At 38.9% G+C, this 27,033-nt stretch overlaps 1 protein-coding gene across 4 annotated transcripts in view; it reads left to right on the forward strand.

Moving 5' to 3' along the window:
• The window catches only part of MYO16 (myosin XVI), a 574,351-nt gene that overhangs the window by 13,060 nt on the left and 534,258 nt on the right, over positions 1-27,033 (forward strand). For all 4 annotated transcript variants that reach the window (XM_021929768.2, XM_021929769.2, XM_003914068.5 and 1 more), the window contains exon 2: positions 26,016-26,279. In XM_021929768.2, the coding sequence (XP_021785460.2) occupies positions 26,016-26,279 (264 nt within the window). The remainder of the gene's footprint in view (positions 1-26,015; positions 26,280-27,033) is intronic.

The following is a 27,033-nucleotide window of genomic DNA, read 5'->3' on the forward strand; positions in this document are numbered from 1 at the left end:
TGTGTAGCCATAGACACATACCTGCAGCTCAGGTGAGAGATGTCTATTTGAAATAGGCATGGGAGTTGTTAGCTTACTGGTTTCATTTAAGCCACAGGAGGAGAGGAAATAGGTGACAAGGAAACAGATGACTCAGGTCAGAAATTTTAGAAGGGCAGATAAAGGATGAGTGGTTCGCAAAGGAGTTAAGATGTCTTCAATCAACAACTCAGGTAACACTGCTTCAAGAGGCAGGGTCTGCTAAGCAGCCTGGCCTAAAGTGAGAAGATCACAGTGCAGGCTGGAGCAGCATCCTCTGGAGTAACCGATGAGGAGGCCATTAGTGATACGGACACAGAGCAAGGCCAGGAGAGAGGAGCATGGAGTTCTACCTGCAATGACTTGAGCTGCAATTGGAAGGGAATGAAGAGTACAGAACACATAGAAGCTTTGGCTACTAAAAGGAAAAATACACACAGGGCAGTTGGTGGAGGAGGTTGTGCCGCTCCAAAATGCTTTATTTTTTTGAGAGAGGAAACACATGAGCAGTTTTAAATTTACTGTATCAAAAGTGGGTCACACGTGTTGATATGTGCATTTTCTTCCTCATCTTCAGAAAGTGAAACCCATCTATCGTTTCACAGCCTCTGCCTGTGGTCCACAGCCCTCCAGAATTTGTTCTATATTTACAGAGAGTGAACAGAAAATCATCAAAGGCCACGTGTTGGGTCTGGGTTTTGTTTTTAAAACTTTTGGCATCCTACAATGATTTGAGAAACTGGAGTAACCGGTAACAACAACCTTAAGAACAACAAGACAGGTTTGGTTGAGGTTTGACATAAAGGAAACTTTGTTTTTCACTAATTTTCATAAATTAATGCTAGAATAGAACACACAACATCATGGTTTAAGAGTGGTTGTTCTGTCAAAATAAACCTTCTTGGCAGTACTATGAAAACCTGTTCCAAACCACGTTCAATGATGCTTTGCTTTCTAAGGAGAAAGCTCCATATTGTGGAGTCCATTTAAGTAATTCTCAAACTGGAGTTTTAAATTCACTTGTGCATTCAGAAAATGCTCAAGAGGTCACTGTTGAAATTTCAGTCAATATGTCATCTTCACATATAGTCGTGGTTGCAAAAGTTTATTGGATGCTGCTCAATACTTTAAAACAAGATAAGCATGCAAACGGAAATTTGAGGCAACCTTGTGTGAATCAATGGTGCATTCTAACTACTCTACCGTTTGGGCTAGTTCACCTTAACACAGTCTTTTGCTAATAGAAAGGGGTCGAGAGAAGGATAACTAAAGGCAAACAGCTTCAGGGTCTTCTGAATGAGGAAAGATGAAAGAGACTTGAGTTATTGATTATCTAGAAATGAGAAGTGACAGGAAAGACAGGCACAAATTAACTAATGGTTTTGTGGAAATCAATTGGCCATTCTCCTTCGTTCAAGTTGTTAGTAGAAAAAGAGGAAGAGAGTCATTGAAGTGGGCCAGCAACAAATATGAGATTAATGAAAGACATTCCTCCTGCTGCCCCTAACTATATTAAAGTCATTGCTGCAAAGTATTATTGGGGAAAAATGCCATTCAAAACTTAAATTGTTTCTACATGTCTAGTTCATCATTCTCCACTCTGAACAACTTTACCTATTAGGTTTATCTTTGGAGGACCGAGTTGAGTTTGAACCCCTTCCACACAGCACTCATGAGCTGAATTTATGCAGGGTGACACTTTGCTTCACCTTCTCCATTCTCAGGGAATCCTAAACAAGTTTTAATTTCCCTTTCGTCTCACAGTGATACATAAAGCACATCACCTGTGATGTACCCACAAAATCAGTTGAAATGAAATTCAGTAAATCATGGCCTGGCGTACGTGGCCAGTGTGAGCTGTGATAACAAAGGCAGCCACGCAGGTTGGGCAGGGAGGCAGCACATCCCTCCACAATCATCTGGGGAGACTCCATGGCTACTTAAGGGACCACAAGGACAATCCTTGGGTCTCTTGGCTACTTTCCAATTTTTATCATCACTTTACTCTTCTAGGGCTTGGTACTTGATTTCCTTATTTGAAAAATGAGGCCGATGATACCATCCCAATTCATTTCCTAGATAGCTGTGAAAGTCAATCCATTTCTTAATAACTTCTCCCTCCCTTTATTCTTTCCTTTATCCATTATACAGTCACCCAACTATGCAGTCAGCTCTAACTGAGCCACTGCAAGATACTGAGCAGGTACAGGCACTGCCCGTGGCATGAGACTGTGGATGTGAAAGGACGTATTTTTTGCCTGAACCCCAGTCTGCAATCTAGTGACAACATGTGAAAGCTCTTGCAAATGTGTGATGTACCGTGCAGATTGAGAGACTGGGGCAGGAATGGAGTTACTATGCTATTCCCCACTATAACCAGACACCTTGGTAACTTTGGGTATTTTCTGTTTATTTATTTTTGGAGACGATGTCTTGCTCTGTCACCCAGACTGAAGGGGAGTGGCGTGACCTTGGTTCAAGCGATTCTCATGCCTCAGCCTCCCGAGTAGCTGAGATTACAGGCATGTGCTATCATGCCCAGCTAATTTTTGTATTTTTAGTAGAGACAGGGTTTCACCATGTTGGGCAGGCTGGTCTCAAACTCATGACCTCAGGTGATCTGCCTGCCTGGGCCTCCCAAAGTGCTGTGATTACAGGTGTGAGCCACCATGCTTGGCCTTTGGGTGTTTCTTTTATCTGACTCCTCTGATTTATAGCAAGTGACAGAGGCTGGCATCTGTTTACAAGACTTCTTTTCCATCATTTGAAAAATAATTAGTTTTATTTTCTAATCATACCCCCCAAATTTTCTCTTTTTAAAAATGTTCATTATGACAGCACATAACTGAATCCCCTCAGTATTTTGTAGATTTATTTCAATGCTTTGCCTTTTAACTTTCTGCAAGTCTGGTTCCAAATGTAACTATATTCCATTATTGTTTTGGTCTGTTTTGTTCAGTCAGGTTTATGGAGGTATAATTTACATACAGAACTTATTTTTAGGTGTATAGTTAAACAAATTTTGACAAATGAAAACCACCAAGTAAGTGACCCACAATGAAGGTGCAGAATAGTTTTCTCACTCCAAAGAGTTCCCTTGTGTCCTTTATAGTCCATCTCCTTCCATAATCACTAGCCTCTGTCAATCACAGATCTGATTTCTGTTTTTATAGCTTTGCCTTTTCCAGAATGTCATGTAAATGATGCTGTACAATATGTGATCTTCTGAGATTGGCTTTTTAAATTCAACATCATGCCCTTGAGATCCAGCCAAGTGGTTGTCTACCAATGTTTCTTTCTTTTAATTGCTGAGTGGTATTTAGTGGTGTGGGTGTACCATGGCTTGTTGAACTATTTACCTATTGAAAGACACTCTGGTTGATTGTAGCTTTTGTCTATTACAAGTAAAGTCACTATGAAGAATCCTGTACTGGTTCGTGTGTGGACATAAGTTTTCATTTCCTTTAGTACATGTTCAAGGGTGCAATGGCTGGGTATGGCAAATATGTTTAGTTGTTTAAAGAGACTGGCTTTCATTCTGTAGCCTGATGCATCTGGCAGTCATCCATGTTGATGCATATATCGCAGGTTTATTCCTTTTTATTGTTGAGTAGGATTCTCTTTTATGGATATATCATAGTGTGTGCACACCATTCACTAGTTTGTTGGCATTTATTTGTTTCCAGTTTGGGGCTATTATGAGTAGAGCCTTTATAAATATTCAAAGATAAGTTTGTTTGTTTTGCATGGGTGCATGGTTTTATTTGCCTCAGGTAAACACTCAAATACTTAGGACTGGGATTTCCCTTGTATCTTGACACACTGAAATTCCTGGTCTGCCATGGAGGATTTCACTGGCAGAAATCATAAAAATGCTGTAGTCAAACCTTTGTGATTTAATTATTAAGCCATGAGATGGAAATATTAGATAAACCATTCTGCTTTCAAAAAATCTCAGTTGGGCAAGTTCATCACAGAATATTTCTGGACTTTCTCCTTCCATTGCATCCATTATGTCCTGGGCCCAGTTTCCTGGGCCCAGCCTGGGGTTCCTCTTTCTTTACCTGGCTCTTGAGTTTTGGATCCTCAGCTCTGAGACTGGAAGAAATTCCTGAGCTCATTCTGCTTCCATAATAGGCTTCTGGTTTCCATGGCTGTGTGGTTGGTCTAGCAGTGTCAGCCCGGGGATACTCCCACTGTGTCACTTTTGATGTCTTCCAGCTTCTGATTTTTAGGGTTCTTGCACTCCCACCACTCCATCCCCTTTTTAGATACCTGGTCTCAAATGGTTAGAGCATTTATTCTACCATCTATCTGTCTGTCTGTCTGTCTGTCTGTCTATCTATCTATCTATCTATCTATCTATCTATCTATCTATCTACCTACCTACCTACCTACCTACCTACCTACCTACCATCTGTTTAAATGACTGCAACCCATGAGCTGAAATAATAAACCTTAATCCTCTTTAACTCTGTTAACACAATGGGAAAACTTTGCTTTTAAATAATTAGTAGCAGTGGCATTTTTTAATGGAAGACCCATAGTCTGTTTACATTTCAAACTGCTTTGTAAAGAAGAAATTCTTAATGAACTCAAGCTCCAAATTTTTAATTAACAGTCTCTAGAATGCATAGCATTTAACATCTTTTTTTTTTTTTCTTATCTAACATTACCCTTATCTTCATATTGATTCAAGCTTAAATGACATTTCAGAAGTATATTTAAATAATTGGTTTTCGGTAGTGTCAATGAAGGCCGTAGAAAGACAAATCTGTGTTCAACCCTCACACCCATGAACAGGCCAGAAGACACTGGTTTAAAAATATAGTCTGGAGTATAGTCTGAAAATATTTTTAGGATGTTTGGTTAATAATGTTTGATGAAGTTAATAGTGGCAATTTTATTCCAAGAGTATAAGTAGAATAATACCAGCAGCATTCTTTACTGGTTTTCTGAAAATTTAGAAGTTCCAGAGTGTTGTTTTGGGCTGGTTTCTAGCAGTTCTGTGCCTTATCCCTGTACCACCAGGAAACAGTAGCGGAGACATCAGCGGTGGGGACAAGAGAAGAGACAGTGGCCATGACAGGTCTCCTGAGTCTTCCTCCCTCGTGGTGAGGGCTTACTTTGGACCAGATCTAAGCTAGGTCTGGGCTGTCAGGTCAAGACTGATCATACAATAAAGCTGGTTTGGAGTTAAAACCAAACTTACATTGATAAGATCTGACACATTTTCATGCTACTTACAATCGTATTTGGTAAATGAAATTGAGTCATCAATAGTAATCAATGCACATAAAAGACTGTCATACTTTGGGAGGCCGAGACGGGCGGATCACGAGGTCAAGAGACCGAGACCATCCTGGCTAACATGGTGAAGCCCCGTCTCTACTAAAAAAATACAAAAAACTAGCCGGGCGTGGTGGCGGGCGCCTGTAGTCCCAGCTACTCAGGAGGCTGAGGCAGGAGAATGTCGTAAACCCAGGAGGTGGAGCTTGCAGTGAGCTGAGATCTGGCCAGGGCACACCAGCCTGGGCGACAGAGTGAGACTCTATCTCAAAAAAAAAAAAAAAAAAAAAAAAAGACTGTCATAAATGTTCTTTAATGAAGTCATGTTTCAGCAGTTCTTTTCTTGATTTTCCAGCATCTACAATAGTTTGCAGTGTTGAAAATGACCCCTATACCTTGTAAGTTTGGTATGTACACTGTCTCCTGTAGCTTTAAAACAGTTCTCAATGTGATTCCTAACATTCAGAGAACTCGAACTTGCCTACTCTGTGCCCCCGGTCTCTTTCCACCAACCTCCTTCCACCTACCAAAAATAAGGAGTATGGTTTCGTTCACCTACAAGGATTCTGAGGAAAAGATCTCCAGTAGTTTTGTCCTTACCAGCTGTGACTTTGCTGAGGAAACACACTGAGTTGCAGAAGATGTTGGATCAGTGTTGGCTGGAATTACATGGAGGGTGATAGATCAGGAGGAGGCTCTGAGTGTCTGAAAGGAATGCACATGGCCTCAGGTAGCAGTACCGCCCAACACTGCCCATCTCACCCATTTTATCCTCCACATCTACCTTGTGCATCCACCACCTTTCCCTATGCCAAAGAGTAGATGCTGGATCCACAGAGGAAGTGGAATCAGTACCTCCAGGTTTCCCAGCTCAGACTGAACAGGGCATAAGTAGCCCTGCCCCAGAGTGCGGGAAGGTGGGGACTCAAGAGCCAGGCGGGAAACCCTCTTAGAAGTGTTTACAAGGCCATGCACTTACTCCCAGCCCTGCCTCAGCTCTGCCCAAGGTTCAGGCTGACTGTAGGTGACCCCTGTCCCCTGGAACACCACATTTTCCCTGGTTCCTTAGTTTGTGATCATATGTCTGCATGAGGAGAAGATGGTAGCTCCCGTGAAAGGAAAGTAAGAAAGAGGAGGGCTCTTTTTGTTTGTTGCTTTGATTTTCTTTCTTTCCCTTTTTAAAATTTTCTTAATGTATGTGGATTATATCATCCATGCTGTAGTTTTTAGCATGCTTTTCTTTCTGTGTTGTTCAATTAATTTTTAACACATGACCAAAGATTTTGGAGGCACACAGATGAATCACATAACCTCATTTTATTAATATATTTGGAAAAATATTTTAGTTGATTCTTGATTCAAAATCAGCTATGAAATTGTTGTATTAAAAGGTAGTAAAAGTTATGGAAAAAATCTGTTGTGCATTAAGGGAATTCCTCATGTCTCTCTTCAACTCATGATTAAGCAATTTATGTCATTGTGTAGAATTTGTAAATTGGCATTAAGCATTCCTCTTTGAATTTCAAAATTTTAGTCTTTATTAAATTTCAGATCAAAAGCCATGAACTCTAACTTCTCCAAGCACTACATTCTCCTTCCGTCTGAGTGAATTAAGCACTTTCTCTTCTCCTCTCCTTTAGATATACATATATTTAGGCCATTGTGTTATGAAAGTATTCTAAGACTAGTATAATCTGTCAAAAAGAGACAATATTGGTAATTTTGACATTATTTGGAAATAATTAAATGCACCCTTTTGAAAATCACATATTGCAATATTTTCTCATTTTTACAGCTTTAAAATATGTAATAGGATGAGATTTCTGCTTGTGTATGTAAACTTATAGCTAGTTTAAAGAAATTGTATGCAGCTAATATCTGTAAAATATTCCAGTTGCTTGATTGACATTTTCTACTAGAAACATTGTCAGCAAACACTATAAATATGTATTCTGATACATATGAATTGATCATTGATACATTTGTATCACAATCATATGCATACATATATTTGCCCCTCTTCTAAATCCATGGCATTTTCCCTTGTTATTGATGGTTTTACCTTTATTCTAGTCACTGCAGTTTGAAAGTTCAGAGACCTTTATTTCTCTACTTTCTCACTCCACTTTCTCCCTTGTCACCCAGCAGGGCAATTCACCATCTCTCAAAGGTTCTTTCTCTTCATAATCATTATCATTCACCCTGGCATTGCATTTTTTTTTTTTTTGTTCTAACTCAGACTCTCCTGACTTTCACCCAGAATTAGTGCATATGCTTCCTGAAGATGCTCCCCACTGTGTCTCTCTATCAGCTGCTCTGGAAGCCTCCAGATTTTTGATGGACTCCACTATTTTTTTGTAATGCTGTTTGCAAATCTTTAATGGCTCCCTGTGGCAGAACCAAAAATGATGAAACTATTTTTACTCTCTCAGAAATGTGGAGATTCCAATTCTTGTTTTAGCTTTATTTTCAACTTTTCACCCTTATGTATCTTTGCTTCTGCCAAACTGATAAGTGCTTGAAATTATTCTATAACTTCTGCCTTTCTTCCATTTTCTTCTCAACTTAAAATTGAGAATTTTTTTCTCATCTTTGAATTTAAAATTTTTAGCTGTGATCAAATTTCAGATCAAAAGGCACAGAATCTCTAAGTACTAAATTCTCTTTACACGTGAGTTAACTTAGCACTTTGTCCATTCCTCCTTTTTTAGATATAGGTATATTTCGGTGACTATCTTCTTTATCCTAGTTGGTAAACGATATCAATGCAAAGTAACTGATTAAACTTGTAACATCAAATGCCTAAATACAAAGCTTTGCATATAGCACATTCTGAATAATAGATTTGAATGACTGAATACATTAGCAGATGAATGAATGAATGACCTTTAACATGACAGGACCCTTGATATGCTCTGCAAATGCAACTATAATCAAAATGGAAATGGCCCCTGTATTCATGAAGTTTATGATCTATAGGGCAGCAGGAAAAGAAGAATACTGATTAAAGTCTCCCATTCATCATAAGAGCATAATTATGTGGTGAGCCAACTGCTTTACATCAACTTTTCAGACACCTTCAGATGTTAAAAAGAGTACAGTGCAAGAATTGGGCTCGATGGGCCATAATGGGACAAAGATGGTTAAACTTAACTTTCATGCTCCAAGAATATGCTCTCTGGTCCTTCTCCGGCTTTAACATTCCCTGGGCTTGGTCAGTGGTGTCTCCATATCCCAGGAAAAGAAGCACTGAATACTGATTTCATTGCCTCTCAACTCTTTCTAACATGTGTGCGTGCTCAGCCCTACAGTTATGTCTTCATGACCAGGGATTTCATCTTCTGCCTTTTTATGTCTTAGTTCATAGCCAAGTGCACAGAAGACATTCAATGGATTCTTTGTTTATGAAGGATCGACTGTCAAGGGAATCGTTGCCCTCATTATAAGCAGAGCACATATCGAACACAAAATATGAAGCTTTCTGATATCAGAAAATGTATTATTTAAAAATAAGTAATATATAATAAATATTCTATATAATACAAAATATAAACTCTTGTTCTACTTGTGGAAATAAGCTATATATTCAAAAGAGGACAGGACTAGTTATGCCAAAGGTGTATGTCCTTTGGCACGAAGAAATAGATCATTATGGATTTTTATATTACATGAGTCACTTGGTTGCCACTGACAGAAACCAACTCATAATGGTTTACATACAAAAAAGAATGTCTTGGGTTTTATATTTGGAAAATGGCCCTTATACTCAGAAAATCTGAATGCCAATGGCTTCATGTATTGCTGGATCGGGGTCAGGGGATTTGACTGGTATTTTCCATTTTAATTCTCTCTCTCTCTCTCTCTTTCTCTCCACCTCTTTCGCTCTCTTTTTCTGTCTCAGAAGAGATTCACCTTGACAGCAAATGGCTATATCCTCATGGACTGATATTAAAACAACAGAGAGGGCATTAAAAAATATTCCTGTGTCTATTTATCAAACTCAAAGGAAAGATCCTGAATTGCTGCACTAGGGCCATGTCCTACACTGGAATCAGTCATTGATTGTCAGTGTCAGGGCCGTTACGGTGGGCTCAGCCCAGTTCAGATTTCCAGTCCTGTGGGCAGTTGACTTGGACAACGTTTCTAATAACTTTCAGGACCACAGGGAGTGACAAATATGAAGTGATTCTCCAGCGGAAGGATGCTCCCAGAAAAAATAATGGACCACTCTAGATAGTTAATGAAAATGGCAGAATCTGTATAATGGAGTAGCAGGAAAATAGGAATAAGGATGGAAGATACATGGAAAAAGCTGACTTTATTTGGAATACAAATTAGTATTAACCTTCAATAAGCAAGGTAGACCATTGACTATTTCTATACCATTTTTCTATACCATTATTCTGAATTAGTATAATAACAAACATGTTTTTGAAGTCCACCTAGTAGAGTGAAGTGGTGAGAGAATAAAGCCAAGGGTGTTTAATGCAATAATTAAGACTTGGGATGAGGAGGGTTCTTATGTTAGACACAGAGAAACTTATCTGTGAATTGATTTCTGTGTTCTCTCATTGATCTTTAAATTGACCTTGCAGAATTTCTTTCATCTGAATGTATCTTAGAAATTAATAAAAAGGGCAATGAAAATCATTAAAAACTACAAAATATATGTAAAACCTAAAAATGACAATAGAGATTTTAGCATCTTATTTTTCCCAAATGTATTTACAATGAAAAGGAAAATAAAACAGGCATCATAAATCCAAAATTTAATATTAATTGTGAACTTTAGTTTTGTCTCAGGCCTTTTAGTACTGAAAATGTTTTATATCAAAAAACTAAATAGCAAATATTTTATATCAAAATAATATTTTAAATAAAATTATTGTCAAGACGCAGGAAAATCATGATTTTTTTCAGTTTTACTTGCAATCATGAAATTTAAGTTACAGACATGCATATACTTTTAAATTAAAGGCAAAGGAATTTAAGAGAAATTATTAATATAAAGCATATGCTCGTTAGTCTTGTATCTAAAATGCGTAATGTTCATTTTGCAATGTTGCTTCAGACTCAGACTAAAGGCATCCAGGAAGCTGCCTGAATGGAGCCAGGAAGGGCTTCTGTTTCTATAGGAGGGAATCCTGTCTGAGACAGTCTGAGCACCAGAGAATTTGTCTATTAAATACCTTTCTGGCAGGAACAGTGAGCTGAATCTCTTCCAACCGGAATTGAAGATGTTGATTAAAGATGCAGTATGTAGATTTGGATTCAGAGCAGAAGATTGTTCAACATTTGAGGGTTCAAAAATGTATATTTGGGGTAGTGCATCTAAATTTATTTTACTGAGTAGAAAACCAAAGAGAACTTCTCTTTTGGGATATAGCCTGTTTGAGCCAGGAATCCAAGCTTGTCTGAGATGATCTTAATTCCAAAGCATCATCCTGTCTCGGAAGAAATAGAGCAGCAATTTGAGCTCTTAAATCTTGAAGACGCTCAGTAGCGGAAGCATGGTGTTTAGAATGGCAGGGGGCATTTAGGAAAAGACGGGTTGTGGTGTCCAGCATATGACGTGTCATCCGAAGACATCTGGAAACAGCCATAGGAAGCAGTTCTGATCTTAAAGGAGCCAGATTTTTTAGAGAAATTGTCATCTGATAAGTCAATAGCTATGAAGGGATGTGCCAGACCCTTGGCTGATGCTTCACATGCATTTTATCATTGGATCGTCCCTGTGAGGTAGACATGAGACACAGAGAGCAAAACGAATCTGTCGAAAGTCACACAACCAATAAATGATTGAGTGAAGATTTGACACCATGCAGTTGGTTCCCAGGGCAGGGCTTCACATCAGCAGGCTCTCCAGAGCCTGGATGTAGCTGGCTGGTCTCTGCAGGGAACCTGGCCGGTGGGTGCCAGGCAGCATTTTTTTTGCGCTGGGGCCTTAGCACTTGGATATGACTTGGGAGCTGTCTGTGGCACAACCTGCATGGCATAGTACACTCCGTCAGCCGTAGGTTTGACTGGACATCTGGGTCTACTGGGATGATGAAGCAGAAACATCATGTCAGGGGAAGAACCTTCAGTTTTATTATTACCTTGAAATGAACCCTAGCAAGAATTATGACTGCAAATCTATATCCACCGAAAGGTTTTTATCATAATCAAATCACTTGTTATTTAAGAAATATGGTAAGGGAAATATTAAGTGTCAGAAAGCATAGATGGATGTGCAAAAAGTAAATATACCTTATATTATACAGTAATTTGTATGTCATGTGTATTTGTGTTATTTCCATTTTAAAGAGAAAATACTTATTACATTCTCTCACTAGATAAACATGCCCAAATAATTGGATGGAAACACAAGAAATGGCCTCTTGATACTTAATTTAAAGAATTAAGAGACAGCTGTAAGCTAGTGAAATGAAAAATATTGTTGACTTTTTTGAGAAGAATTTACATTATTTACATTTATTTCTCTGTCTTTCAGATAAGTGTTTAAATGCATGATTATGTGTAGACCTAAATCCTCAAATATTTTAGGGCATAGCATCTATATCTTGCCGAAATGTAATTTGTTTCAATTACTTTTTGCTCTATAAAGAGGGATATAGACCTGAAGCTTGATTACAAGGATGGTAAAATCCAACACTTTTTAAAGAGTTCAGTGCTTAAGGAGGGTTTTTTTTTTTAGACTCTGGGGGAGTAGGTTGAAATTGATTATACTCTTGTCTTTGAGAATCCTTATTGTTCCTTTGTTTCATTGTCATTGTATATGCAGTAAAAAAAAAAGTCTTTGGAAGAGTGTTATAACAATGGATTCTGAGAATAAAACTTCTGCTAGAGGAGTTGTTAGGAGAACAGATACCAATGTGTGTGTGTGTGTGTGTGTGTGTGTGTGTATGAATGTGTGTGTGTGTCTACAGCACCTACATGTAAGCATGCTAATTCCTGAACAACTATCTTTTAGGCTCTCAGGATTCCTAGCAAACACTTTTATGAAATAGGGTAAACAGTAAGTTTGTGATTACATTATTTGTGAAATACTTCAGCTATGTATATATGTTTTTAAAGCCCCATAATGTAGCTCCTTGTGTCTTATCACTTTCTTTCGTGTTCCTATAGTGGTTAAAACACATAACATAAAATGTACCATTGTAACCATTTTTAAGTGTACAGTTCAGGAATGTTAAGAATACTCTCATTGTTATGAAACAGATTTCCTGAACATTTTCATCTTGCCATTCTGAAGCTCTGTACCCATTCAACGTCAACTCTCATTTTCCCTCAGTCCCTGGCAACCATCATTCTACTTTCTGCTTCTGAGTTTGACCTCTTTAGAAACCTGTAAGTGGAATCCTACAGTATTTATCTTTCAGTGATCAGTTTATTTCACTTAAAAAGTGTCTTCAATATCCATCCATGTTGTGACATGTACAAGGACCTCTTCCTCTGTAGGCTGAATAATATTCCATTATACATGGATACCTGTTTTGTTTATCTGTTCATCTCTGGACATCTGCTTCCACTTCTTGGCAATTTTGAATAGTGCTCTTATGAACATGGATATACAAATATCTCTCCAACACCCCGCTTTCAATTATTTTGATGTATACCCAGAAGTAGCATTTTCAGATCATATGATAGTTCAATTTTTCAGTTTTTGAGAATACTCCAAACTGTTTTTCTTAGTGGCTGCACCACTTTACAATCCCAACAGTGAACAAGTGTTACAATTTCTCTACATCCTCACCAAAACTTTGTATTTTCTGTTTCTTTGATAGTAGCCATTCTCTCAGATATGAGGTCATAACTTCTTGTGGTTTTGACTTGCATTTCTCTGATGATCAATGATGTTGAGCATCTCTTTATATGCTTGTTAGGAATTTGTATATCACCTTTGGAAAAGTATCTATTCAAGTGCTTTTCCCATTTTTAATCAGATTATTTGTTTTTTTGTTGTTGAGTTCTAAGAGTCCTTTATGTGTTCTAGATATTAATTTCCTATTAGGTATATATCGGTAAATATTTTCTCCCATTCTGTAAGTTGTCTTTTCACTGTGATGCTTATGTACTTTTATGCACAGAAGTTTTTAAGTTTGATGTATTCTCATTTGTCTGTTTGGTGTATTCTCATTTGTCTATTTTTGCTTTTTCTGTCTGTGCTTTTGGTGTCATATCTAGAATTCATTGCCGAGGTCAATGTCACAAATGTCATAAAATTTTTTTCCCTGTGTTTTTTTCTAAGAGTTTTACAATTTTAGGTCTTTGATCCATTTTGAATTAATTTTGCATATAATGTAAAATAAGTCCAATTTTTTTTTGCATGTATCTTATTTTTGTGCTTTTATTATTTTTTTTCAGTTTTGGAAACTGGTATTAAGTATGTTCAATCTTTGATAACATTTGTATGTATTAAAATATATTCTTCCCCCGGTGTAAAAGATGAATGTTATAGAAAATGAAAGAGGATGTATATGTGCTTATATGCACACATACATGCCTATATATATATAAATATACATATGTGTGTGTATATATATATATATATATATTTTTTTTTTGAGACGGAGTCTTGCTCTGTCGCCCAGGCTGGAGTGCAGTGGTGCGATCTCCACTCACTACAAGCTCCGCCTCCTGGGTTCACACCATTCTCCTGCCTCAGCCTCCCATGTACCTGGGACTACAGGTGCACCACCGCACCCAGCTAATTTTTGTATTTTTAGTAGAGACGGGGTTTCACCATGTTAGCCAGGATGGTCTCGATCTCTTGACCTCGTGATCTGCCCATCTTGGCCTCCCAAAGTGTACATATATATATTCTTATATAGACTGTGTCCCCTAGAAGCAGAGCATGAGAAGTCAGGTGCACATTCCTATGTATTGAGATGGCTCAACAGAGAAAACCCATAAGGGAGTGAAAGAAGCAGGGCATAGAACAGGAAAGAGCAGAGAAACTATGTAGTCTTCAGCAGAGTCTATTATCATTCGAATCCACTTCGCTTTAGGGTACAAATCACAGCATGGAGTGTCTCTGATTGAGTCAAGGGGACATGTTTTGTATCCTTGTGTAGGTCTCTCAGTGACTATGACTTATGGGATGGGGTTAGGATCTTCTACTCCCTGGGAGGCTGAGGCTGACAGGGCAATTGTCTAGAGGAGAGGACAGCTGTAAATCCTTCCAGCCAGTACCGAGGTGATATGGTTTGACTCTGTGTTCCCACCCAATTCTCATCTTGAATTGTATTCCCATAATCCCCACATGTTGTGGGAGGGACCCAGTGGGAGATAATTTGAATCATGGGGGTGGTCTCCCCCACACTATTCTCGTGGTAGTGAATAAGTCTCACAAGATCTGATGGTTTTATCAGAGGTTTCCATTTTTGCATCTTCCTCATTTTGTCTTCTGCTGCCATGTAAGAAGTGCCTTTCGCCTCCCGCCGTGATTCTGAGGCCTCCCCAGCCATGTGGAATTGTATGTCCAGTTAAACCTCTTTTCCTTCCCAGTCTCGGATGTGTGTTTATCAGCAGCATGAAAATGGACTCATACAGTAAACTGGTATCAGTAGAGTGGGGTGTTGCTGAACACATACCCAAACATGTGGCAGCAACTTTGGAACTGCATAACAGGCAGAGGTTTGAACAGTTTGGAGGGCTCAGAAGAAGACAGGAAAATGTGGGGAAGTTTGGAACTTCCTAGAGACTTGTTGAATGGCTTTGACAAAAATGCTGATAGTGACATGAACAATAAGGTCCAGGCTGAGGTGGTCTCAGATGGAGATGAAGAACCTGTTGGGAACTGAAGCAAAGGTGACTCTTGCTTCATTTTAGCAAAGAGACTGGTGGCATTTTGCCCCTACCCTAGAGAATTGTGGAACTTTGAACTTGAGAGAGATGATTTAGGGTATCTGGTAGAAGAAATTTCTAAGCAGCAAAGCATTTAAGAGGTGATTTGGGTGCTATTAAAAGCATTCCATTTTAAAAGGGAAACAGAGCATAAAAGTTCAGAAAATGTGCAGCCTGATGATGCAGTACAAAAGAAAAACCCGTTTTCTGAGGAGACATTCAAGCTGACTGCAGAAGTTTGCATAAGTAACAAGGAGCCAAATGTTAATCCCCAAGACAGTGGAGAAAATGTCTCCAGGGCATGTCATAGGTCTTTATGGTAACCCCTCTCCTCACAGACCCAGAAGCATAGGAGAAAACAATGGTTTCATGGGCCAGGCCCAGGGTCCCCATGTTGTGTGCAGCCTAGGGACTTGGTGTCTTGTGTCCCAGGCACTCTAGCTATTGCTAAAAGGGGCCAAAGTCCAACTGGGCTCATGGTTTCAGGGGATGCAAGCCACAAACCTTGGCAGCTTCCACATGGTGTTGAGCCTGCGGGTACACAGAAGTCAAAAATTGGGGTTTGGCAACCTCCACCTATATTTCAGAAGATGTATGGAAATACCTGGATGCCCAGGTAAAAGTCTGCGACAGGGGCGGGGTCCTCATGGAGAACCTCTGCTAGGGCAGTGTGGAAGGGAAATGTGGGGTCACAGCCTCCATTGGGGCACTGCCTAGTGGAGCTGTGAGAAGAGGGCCACCATCTTCCAGACCCCAGAATGCTAGATCCACTGACAGCTTGCACCACACACCTGGAGAAACCGCAGACACTCAATGCCAGCCCATGCAAGCAGCCAGGAGGGGGAATATACCCTGCAAAGCCACAGGGGTGGAGCTGCCCAAGACTGTGGGAACCTACCTCTTGCATCAGTGTGACCTGGATGTGAGACCTGGAGTCAAAGGAGATCATTTTGGAGCTTTAAAATGTGACTGCCCCGCTGGATTTTAGACTTGCATGGATGCTGTAACCCCTTTGTTTTGGCCAATTTCTCTGATTTGGAATGGCTGTATTTACCCAATACCTGTACCAGCATTGTACCTAGGAAGTAACTAGTTTGCTTTTGATTGTACAGGCTCATAGGCAGAAGGGACTTGCCTTGTCTCAGATGAGACTTTGGACTATGGACCTGTGGGTTAATGCTGAAATGAGTTAAGACTTTGGGGGATTGTTGGGAAGGCACGATTTGTTTTGAAATGTGAGGACATGAGATTTGGAGGGGCTAGGGGCAGAATGATATGATTTGACTGTATCCCCACCCAAATCTCATCTTGAGTTGTTCTCCCATAACTCCCAGATGGTGTGGGAGGCACCCAGTTGGAGATAATTTGAATCATGGGAGCAGTTTCCCCATACTATTCTCGTGGTAGTGATTAATCTCAAGAGATCTGATGGTTTTATCAGGGGTTTCCGTTTTTGCATCTTCCTCATTTTCTCTTGCCACTGCCTTGTTAAGAAGTACCTTTCGCCTCCTGCCATGATTCTGAGACCTCCCCAACCATAAGGAACTGTAAGTCCAATTAAACCTCTTTTTCTTTTCAGTCTTGTGTATGTCTTTATCAGGAGCATGAAAATAGACTAATATACCAGGTCAGCGGGGGATGGGTAAAGGGAATTGGGCAGGGCATCAATAGCACCCACTTCCATATTCCAAACATCTGAGGAGGCCTTTGATATAAAGCATCTCCTAAATTGAAAATATAAGGAGAAGTGATTGAAATATAATTCATCCACATCAGATAAATAAATACATATTCTTACAAATGATAAAGTCAATTTTGTTTTCTTTTATAGAAAATATTCCAACAATTATTTTATTTCCTTCTGTTGATTCATTTTCCTTTTGGAAAAAAAGTAGGGCAATAAGCAGTTTATTTCCATTCATGCCCATAATATATTGAAACTTTCACCAGAATCCACTTCATTCTCAGCTTTTTGAGTTCTACTCATAAAGGGTGAATAATAACCAATAAAATCTAGTACAAAAATTAAAGAAAAAGCAGTCAGTAAAAGCAGGTACTCCATCCTAAATGTCCTGCTTCCCTGATGCTCCATAGAGACAGCTGACTCAGGACCAGATAGCAGGCTGCCAGTGTCCACCACACATCCCTCTAACAGGCTCACCTAGGAAGGCACACACGCCCGCTTGCAGCTGAAGCTTCCAGGCCTCCTATGTTGAATATCATCTTGAATGATCTTAATGAACCACATAATTTCATCTAGAACTGTTACTACATAATGTAGCTAAAGAAATTGCCAAACTATTTTTCTCAATAGCTGTAATATTTTAATTTTAATCATAATCTGAATATGCTCCCTCCATTGACTACTCTTTGGACCTCTGTCACCACTCAGGTGGCTGTGTGTAGAGTTTGTGCTTTGTTCTGTGTTCTGTTCCATTGGTCTAAGTGTCTTATTCCTCTACCAAAGCCACAGTTAGGAAATATCGAAGAGAGAAGGTGGCTTAATAGATTTATATCCTCCAAAAATAGAGGAGAAGTTATTTGAAAGGTTTATTTTTGTTACCTGTAGTTTTTTTTAATGCATGCTGTATTATTTTGTGTTTGTTTAATTTTATTTGCATCATATTTTGAGAGGTTGAAGAAATATATATCTGGGTCGTAGGAAAGATGATTCTACATTTTACTAAATATTTCCAGTTTGCTTTTTAATTGTAATGACAATTTGTTAATTTAATCAATGATATTTTTTATCTTCTTACATTTTGCTATATGTTAATAAGGTGGAGCATCTTTTGTTAGGTTTGAAAATGTAGCTCTCTTCTGTGTGTATTTTGACTTGCATTCAGCAAAGTTCTGGACTATCACTCCTAATAGCTGACTCAGGGTGTGTTGCTTTTTCTATGTAGATAACAGTATTTACGATAATAACTGATTATTTTTTCCTTCTGCCTACCCACATTTTATGCTCCTTATTTATTTTTCTGTTTTTTTTCTATGCTAAGACCTTCATTTTGAGATAGAATAGAAGCAGCAATAAAGGGCCTTCTTTTTCTAAATTTTAAACAGAATTTAATGTTTTAAAATTAGCCGCTCCTTTCATTCTGCTGACAAACTATACATTCATGGGTTCATTTTGCTAATGTGTATGCATGTATGCTATTTGCATGTGTTTATACAAGAGATTGACCTGTAATTCTCCTTTTTTGGATGGCCTCATTTTGGTATCAAGCTTATGCTTGTCTCAGAAAATGAATTGAGGTAATTTTCTTCTTTTTCTATTGTATGAAAGAACTGGATGAAAATGCAGATTATCTCTTCCTTAAAGACAGGTTAAATCATCTGGGTCATTTTGTTTGTTTGTTTGTTTTTATTTCTGGTCTATAGATTTTTAAAAACTGATTTAATTTATACAATGATTGCATAAATTGGTTCATTTTCCACTTCTTCTTGAGTCACTTTTTGTAAGTTATATTGTTCTAGAAATTGTCAATTTCTCACGTCTTTCTTCACCTTTGCTCTTTTCTTGTTTCATTTCTATTAATTTTAATAGCATAATTTTGTTTTCTTCTTTCTTTTTTGGTTTCAACTTTGTGTGTTTGTGTGTGTGTGTGTGTGTGTTTTCTAAATTCATGTGCCAGATACTTTGTTTATTGACTTTAAAACTATATTCATTTCTAGAATGTATTTAAAGTTATGAATTTATTTCTATGAATTGCTTTAGTTTTATCCACAAAATTGTGATGGATTTCCCTTCATCAATGGTTAATTCTAAAAATTTATTATTTCTGTGATTTTTTTTCTCTGAACCATACTTTATGTAGAATTGGCTTTATAAGTTTCTGAACATATGGGGAGGTATGGTTTCATTTCTGTAGTTGATATTCCCTTTTCAATTATGTTAAGAAAACGCCTGTGTAATTTTGGTTCCTCAGAATTTATTGAGATTTGCTTTGCTTTATGGCCTAAGACACAGTTAATATCATAAATCATCTATGAATTCTTGAAAAAGAATGTTTCCTGCAAATTTGTCTGCAAGTTTTTATAAATGTACTTAGATCAAATTTTCTGTGCTCTTAGTAACGTTTTGCCTCTTTAGCAATCACAGAGAGATTTGCTTAAAAATCTTGAACACTAAGTGTACCATGGCCACAGGAAGATTTTTATTCTAGATAACATGGGGCATTTCTGGTAGTTGTACAGCAGAATAATTTTACGCATTTTTTTTTTGTTCATTTTCCTCTTCACTTTACTCTTTATATTTCTAGTTAGTTATAACATAATGTCTTGACATCATGACACAGTTGCATAGGGTCCTCCAAACCAAGGTGTGGGGAAACTGTGTATATAAATATATAACTAGATGTCAGATATTTGCTGGCTTTTGAGTTTAGTCCTACAGAGATACACATTCACTGAGCTGGGGCTTCTGGCTGTAAACTTTTATCTCGAATTGCAGGATAACCATATATGTAGGATCCCTGCCACCTCCCTTGCCCTCCTAAAGAAGTGTAACACTGGAGATAAAGAAATCCAATACAAAGATGAGCTTGATGACACTGCCTCGGGCCAGATAATTCTGTAAGGAAGAGCAGTTACATGAGAGCACAGTGTCACCTTGCATTTCTGTAAGAGCAAGACTAAGCATTTACCTGCCATGTGTTAAGTGCTGGATTAGGTTCTAATAAAGAGTGTGATGTTTCTGCCATCAATGTAATTGTCTGTCCTGCAATTTCAGCAACAACAACAACAAAACTATTGACTACCTCCTGTTCTGGATGCTGAAAGTAAACAGGGGATGAAACATCCTGAGTTCCTGCCTTTATGGGGCTTACAGAGCAATAAGAAAATATATAGTATTGTATTTTAGGAAATCAATTAGTGTAGATATTAGTATAATATACAGTTGAAGCATAGTAACTGATATTGCAGGAGAGCTGAGTGTGGTGGTAAATGCCTGCAGTCCCAGCTACTTGGGAGGCTGAAGTGGGAAAATTGCTTGAGGCCAGGAGTTCGAGGCTGCAGTGAGCTTTGATTATGCCACTGCACTGTAGCCTGGGCAATAGAGCAAGACCCCATCTCTAAAATAAATAATTAGATAGATAGCTATTGTAGTATAAGAGTGATAAATACCAAGGAGAAAAATGAAGCAAGCAATAGGAATTGAAGTGTTTTTCAGGGGACATTTGCCTTAGTAAAAGGGGATTTTGAGTGACCACTAGGAGGAAGGGTATCTGTTGACCAGTCTTTAGCTGTCAGAAGTCCATTTGTTCCAAGGTATAGTTTAAATCCATTGTTTCTTTGTTGACTTTCTGTCTTGATGACCTGTCTAGTGCTATCAGTGGAGTACTGAAGTCCCTTACTATTATTGTGTTGCTGTCTATCTTATTTCTTAGGTCTATAAGTAATTATTTTATAAATTTAGAAACTCCAGTGTTAGGTACATATATGTTTAGGATTGTGATATTTTCCTGTTGGACAAGGCCTTTTACCATTATATAATGTCTCTCTTTATCTCTTTTAACGGCTGCGGCTTTAAAGTTTGTTTGTTTGTTTGTATGTTTGTTTGTTTTGATATAAGAATAGCTACCCCTGCTTCCTTTTGGTGTCCATTTGCATGAAATGCCTTTTTCCACCCCTTTACTTTAAGTTGATATGAGTCCTTATGTGTTAGGTGAGTCTCTTGAAGGCAGCAGATAGTTGGTTGGTGAGTTATCCATTCTGTAGTTCTGTGTCTTTTAAGTGGAGCAATTAGGCCATTTACATTCAATGTTAGTATTGAAATGTGAGGTACCATTGCTTTCATCATACTCATTTTTGCTTGTGTACTTTGGTTTTGTTTTTTGTTTTTGCTTTTTAACTTGTATTTTTGTTTTATAGATCCTGTGTGCTTTATGCTTTAAAGAGGTCCTGTTTTGATGTGTTTCCATGATTTAAAGTTCCTTTTAGCAGTTCTTATAGTGGTGGTTTGGTAATGGCAAATTCTCTCAGCATTTGTCTGAAAACGACTGTATCCTTCCTTCCTATATGATACTTAATTTCTCTGGATACAAAATTCTGGGCTGATAATTGTTTTGTTTAAGGAGGCTGAAGATAGGTCTTCAATCCCTTGTAGCTTACAGGGTTTCTGCTGAGAAATCTGCTGTTAATCTGATAGGTTTTCCTTCATAGGTTACCTGGTGCTTCTGTCTCAGAGCTCTTAAGATTCTTTACTTCATCTTACCTTTAGATAACCTGATGACAATGTGCCTAGGCGAAGATCTTTTTTGTGATGAATTTCCCAGGTGTTCTTTGTGCTTCTTCTGTTTAGATGTCTAGGTCTCTCTCAAGGCTGGGGAAATTTTCCTCGATTATTCCCCCAAATATGTTTTCCACACTTTCAGAATTTTCTTCTTCCTCAGGTATACTGATTATTCTTAGGTTTGGTCATTTAACATAATCCCAGACTTCTTGGAGGCTTTTGTTCATATTTTCTTATTCTGTTTTCTTTGTCTTTGTTGGATTGGGTTAATTCTAAGACTTTGTCTTCAAGCTCTGAACTTCTTTCTTCTACTTGTTCACTTCTATTGCTGAGACTTTCCCGAGCATTTTGCATTTCTAAAAACGTGTCCAAGATTTCCTAAATTTTTGATTGTCTTTTCTTTAAGCTATCTATTTTCATGAATATCTCCTTTCACTTCTCATATCAGTTTTTGGATTTCCTTGCATTGGGCTTTGGCTTTCTCTGGTCCCTCCCTGATTAGCTTATTAACTAACCTTCTGATTTCTTTTTCAGGTAAACCAGAGATTTCTTCTTGGTTTGGATCCATTGCTGGTGAACCAATGTGATTTTTTGGGGATGTTGAAGAGCCTGGTTTTGTCATATTACCAGGGTTGGTTTTCTGGTTCCTTCTCATTTGGGTAGGCTCTGTCAGAGGGAAGGTCTAGGGCTGAAGGCTGTTGTTCAGATTCTTCTGTCTTATGGGGTGTTCCTTTGATGTAGTACTCTCCCCGTTTTCCTGTGGATGTGACTTCCTGTGAGCCAAACTGCAGTGATGGTTGTCTCTCTTCTGGGTCTAGCCATCCAGTGAGTCTACCCAGCTCTAGGCTGGTACTGGGGGTTGTCTGCACAGAGTCCTGTGACATGAACCATCTATATGTCTCTCAGCCATGGATACCAGTACCCATTCTGGTGGAAGTGGTGAAGGCTGCAGTGGACTCTATAAGTGTCCTTAGCTTTGGTGGTTTAATGTTCTATTTTTGTGCTGGTTGGCCTCCTCCAGGAGGTGGCACGTCCCAGAAAGCATCAGCTGTAGTAGTCTGGAGAGGGACTGGCAGTGGGTGGAACCCTAGAACTCCCAAGATTAATGCCCTTTGTTTTCCACTACCAGGGTGGATAGGGAAGGACCATCAGGTGGGAGCAGGGCTGGGTGTGACTGAGCTCAGACTCTCCTTGGGTGGGTCTTGCTGTGGCTGCTGTGGGGGATAGTGGTGGGATTCCCAGGTCACTGGAGTTGTGTACCTAGGAGGATTATGACTGCCTCTGTTGAGTCATGCAGGTTGTCAGGGAAGTGGGGGAAAGCCGGCAGTCACGGGCCAGGCAAACCTAAAGGCCGATCTCACTCCCACCGTGCCCCCCAAACCAACAGCCCTGAGTTCCCAGGTAGAGGGCAAGATGGGTTTGAAAACTTGCCCGAGGCGATCCAACTTCCAGCTTCGAGAGAAAAGGGCTTTAGTTCTTTCACCATCTGTGAAGTCTGCGTGCCTGATTCACAACCTCCCTGGCTAGGCTGCTTCTCATCCTGTTCAAAATGTTACAAAGTTCAGCTAGAGAATTCCTTCTGTCTCTGGCCACCCTCCCAGTGGATCCCTGTGGTGCCAGGCAGGAACGGGCTGCTTGGGGACCCAGTGAGCTCCCAGGGCCTTTTCTGCTGCTTCCTCTACCCATGTATTTTGCTCGGCTCTCTAACTTGACTCAGCTCCAGGTAAAGTTCAAAACCTCCCACGGACAGAACTTCAGCTTCTCCAGTGGGGGTGTGTGTTCGGAAGAGGAGGGCCTCTCTCCCATTTCTGCAGTTGGGGCACTCACAGTATCTGAGGTGTCTCCCAGGTCCTGCAGGCGCAGTCCACTCCTTTCAGAGGATCTGTGGGTCCTCTCGGGATTGCTGGTTTCTTCTTGAAGTCAATCTGGAGCTAAAATTCACAGTGAACGCCTCCCCATGCTGCGCTGTCCAGAGCTGCAAACCAGCCCTGCCTCCCGTCCACCGTGATCCCCTGAATCCCTGTGTTATCTTATCGATTTTTTCTTTATTTTTTTTTTTTAGATCAACTGGTCATATTATATATCTTATCGATTCATAGACATATACATACATGACACAGCTGACCCACTTGTACTTAGATTAAAACAAAGTCAAAATGCCCGATAAATTTTCAGATTACAAAAGAATCAATTTATAAACTAATGTTTTAGATCAAAACATGGGGAACTATTTAACAGAAATACATTAAAAATCAAGATTTGAGACCTGAATTGATTTGAAATTTAACAATCACAGCCTTTGAGTTTTCCAAATCAAAAAGGAAAATTAGAAAATTAATTTAAGAGCCACCTTTTACATTCCCTCTTGACAGCCTGTGAGGGATAACTCAATGAATCATGATCTGTCACCGTGGAATCCTTAAAAGTTAATTGAAAATTTCACCGAGAGACCCTTCTTGAGAGTCACAAACTAGAGGACTACTGCGGTGTTTATTAGATTATCCTCAGCTGTCAACTGCTGGCTAATCAACACATGGCACTCTGCGATGTTATTTGTTTTAATTCTTCAGGCTTTTTTTTTTTTGTGGCCCTGTTGATCCCCTGGGCACCAAATAACAAGCCAGGAAAGTCACAGAAGTCAAAGTGTCACAAGCATCCAAGTCAATCAATCAAGCCCTGTGCACTTTTCTACACAGATGTGAAAGCAGAAGACACTTACGGCTCTTTATTTATGAGCTTTCTCATACAATCTGTCTCTGGCAGTGATCAGAGCTTTTATCAAAGAAGTGTACTCCAGAGCAATTTGTCATCATTTCAGAACCGCTGTTGTCTATTTGCGTTTCGGTCACTGGAAAGGGAACATTTTCTGTATAGCTAGTTAATATTTCTCACATCACTTTTACGAATACTCATGAACAGTCTTATGAAAACATGATGCTAAAATGTATAGCTTTTATCAAATGCAAATAAATGAACACAAAATCCCCCAACACGGCTTCTTTATCTTCCTACATCTTATGTAAAAGTACTTATATATTCAATACCTGGCATTAGAGAATCACGGAGCTTCGGTTTGTTTCTTCTCTATGGAGCGTTTTTTATTCTGTTTGCCTAATTGTCTCTTTAATCTTAGACAAGTCACAGCCTCTCTCAACTTGATTTTCTTTATATGCTAAACAGGGATGGTTATGCTGGTGCACCTGGGGGCTGTGAGAATAAAGACTTGCAAAGTGTCACAAGAAACAGAAGTGGAAATAGTGTTGTCATGACTTGTTGTTCCTTCAAAGGACCAGGGCACTTTCCAAAGATGAACTATACCCTTAGTATATAATCTTCTCAGATATGGCATATGATCAACCACATTTTGTTCATGCATAGTTACTTTAACCTCCTTGGGACCTTATATCATAAATAGCTTAAGAATATATAAACACATCTGAATCTGTGTTTGCAAGCAGCTTCTAGAATTTTTAATGCTTTAACATTGATTTTCTGCCAATAGTAAAATTTTAACCTGGTGGTAAATACAAGTGTTTGTACAATTCCATTACAGGTGCTTTGACTGGTGTTTATAGGAAATAGACTTTTGAAACAAACGGGATATTTTAAGTTTCAGAAATGGGAATTCAGTTTGTTAATCACTATATAAATAAAACAAGAACTGTAGCAGCCAAAATTCTCTCCACAATTTTGAGAAATATCTCTGTGCCAACCCTCAGTCTTTATACTTAACCACAGGTTTCTTGGAAATGAATGTCACTGATTATGAGAAAAAGAATTTAGCAATAAATTGGTGAAAAATGTCTACTGTATCATATAAAGAGTTGATAGCATATATTCTCCTTTTTTCCCCATTCTGTCGCCCAGACTGGAGCGCAGTGGTGTAATCCTAGCTCTCTGCAACCTTAAACTCCTGGGCTTATGTGATCCCCCACCTCAACCTCCAAGTAGTTGGCACTACAGCCACATGCCACCATGCCTAGCTAACTTAAAAGTTTCTTTCTTTCTTTTTTTTTTTTTTTGACAGACAGGATCTTCCTATGTTGCCCAGGCAAGTCTTAAACTCCTGGCTTCAAGTGATACTCCCATCTCAACCTCTCAAAGCACTGAGATTACAGGCTTGAGCCATTATACTTGGCAGCATATATATTCTATTACATTAAATTAACAGCGTCACGATTAGTCATCATGATATGCAAAAGCAATTCTATTAGGTTGTTCTGAAAAAGTTGGAATGATTTTATGCCCACATTTAACATGCAGAATTAGTTAGTATTATTCAATTAGACAGAAGGAGCCTGACACAGTGGTGAAATCTGGAGGCTTTGGCTATGGATTGAAAGAAACAGGAAGGGATGGATGGTTAGTAATTGCATTGAGCTTAACTACATATGCATGTCTAATTCTACCATTTGTTTTATTACCACGGAATCTTGAGAAACACACGAACGGTTTTCCCCCAATCTATAAAAAGGGCTTTGCATTTGCAGTATCAAGTGCAGGGAGAATTGTTCCGTTTATGACCTGTGCAATGGGCAATATAAAAGCAAACGTGCTGTGGTGCACACGTACAGTGGCTATAATAATAGGTCTGGTGACGCTCCCCTTGCATTTCTTCCAGGTTGCTTTCAGCTATGTAACGTTTTTCGATCCCATGAGATGGAAATCGACCAGTGCTTGCTAGAGTCCCTTCCCCTTGGCCAACGGCAGCGTCTGGTGAAGCGCATGCGCTGTGAGCAAATCAAAGCCTACTATGAGCGCGAGAAGGCTTTTCAGAAGCAGGAAGGGTTCCTGAAAAGGCTGAAGCATGCGAAGAATCCAAAAGTTCACTTCGACCTGGCGGACATGATACAGGACGCGATTATCCACCACAATGACAAAGAAGGTACATGATAAGAAAGAAGGACCCGCTTTCTGATGTGATTTTTTATGATTGATTTCTGTTGGTTTGTTGTTTTTTTGATGGAGAGACGGGGCAGAAAAGTCCTTTTAAATATTGGAGGCTACTATCTTTTAACTGTTCGAATTATTCAAGGAAAAAAAATACTGTTTGCAAAGAACATCATTAAAAGTCCTGCCCCCTAGTAAGATTAAAAAAATGTAAAAATTGTGGTGAAATTGTTTTTTTTTTTTAAAGAATTACCTATCAGAAGAGCAAGCGAGTTCCTTTCAAATTGTTCAGTTCTAATTGTTAGGGAAACTTTTTATCAATGAATTGGTTTTCTATTTAGAAAATTTTTATAGAGACAGGGTCCCACTATGTTGACCAGGCTGGTCTCAAACTCCAGGGCTCGAGCAGTCCTCCAGCCTCAGCCTCCCAGAGTGCAGGAATTTCAGTGAATTGTTTTTCCTGATGATGATCTGGGACTGTGGAATTTGTTAATCTGTAGCTCATGCTTTGATAGATGTGGCAGTAATGTGACTTCCCCTGACTCTAAGGAATCAATTTCTTTCTCCCTTAAAGTTGTTTGGCTTGTGGTATCACGTTTTACTAAGATTACCCAATGCAAATCTCAATTGTCTTCGCAAGACTGTTAAATTTTTCACGTTTTATATATTCTTGTATGTGAATTTTTCTGTTTTCCTATATAGAACCCACTTGCCCAAGTTCAAATGTGAGAGAAATGTTCCAGCTCTGG

This window comes from Papio anubis, chromosome 15, assembly GCF_008728515.1.
Source record: "Papio anubis isolate 15944 chromosome 15, Panubis1.0, whole genome shotgun sequence".
NCBI lineage: Eukaryota > Metazoa > Chordata > Mammalia > Primates > Cercopithecidae > Papio > Papio anubis.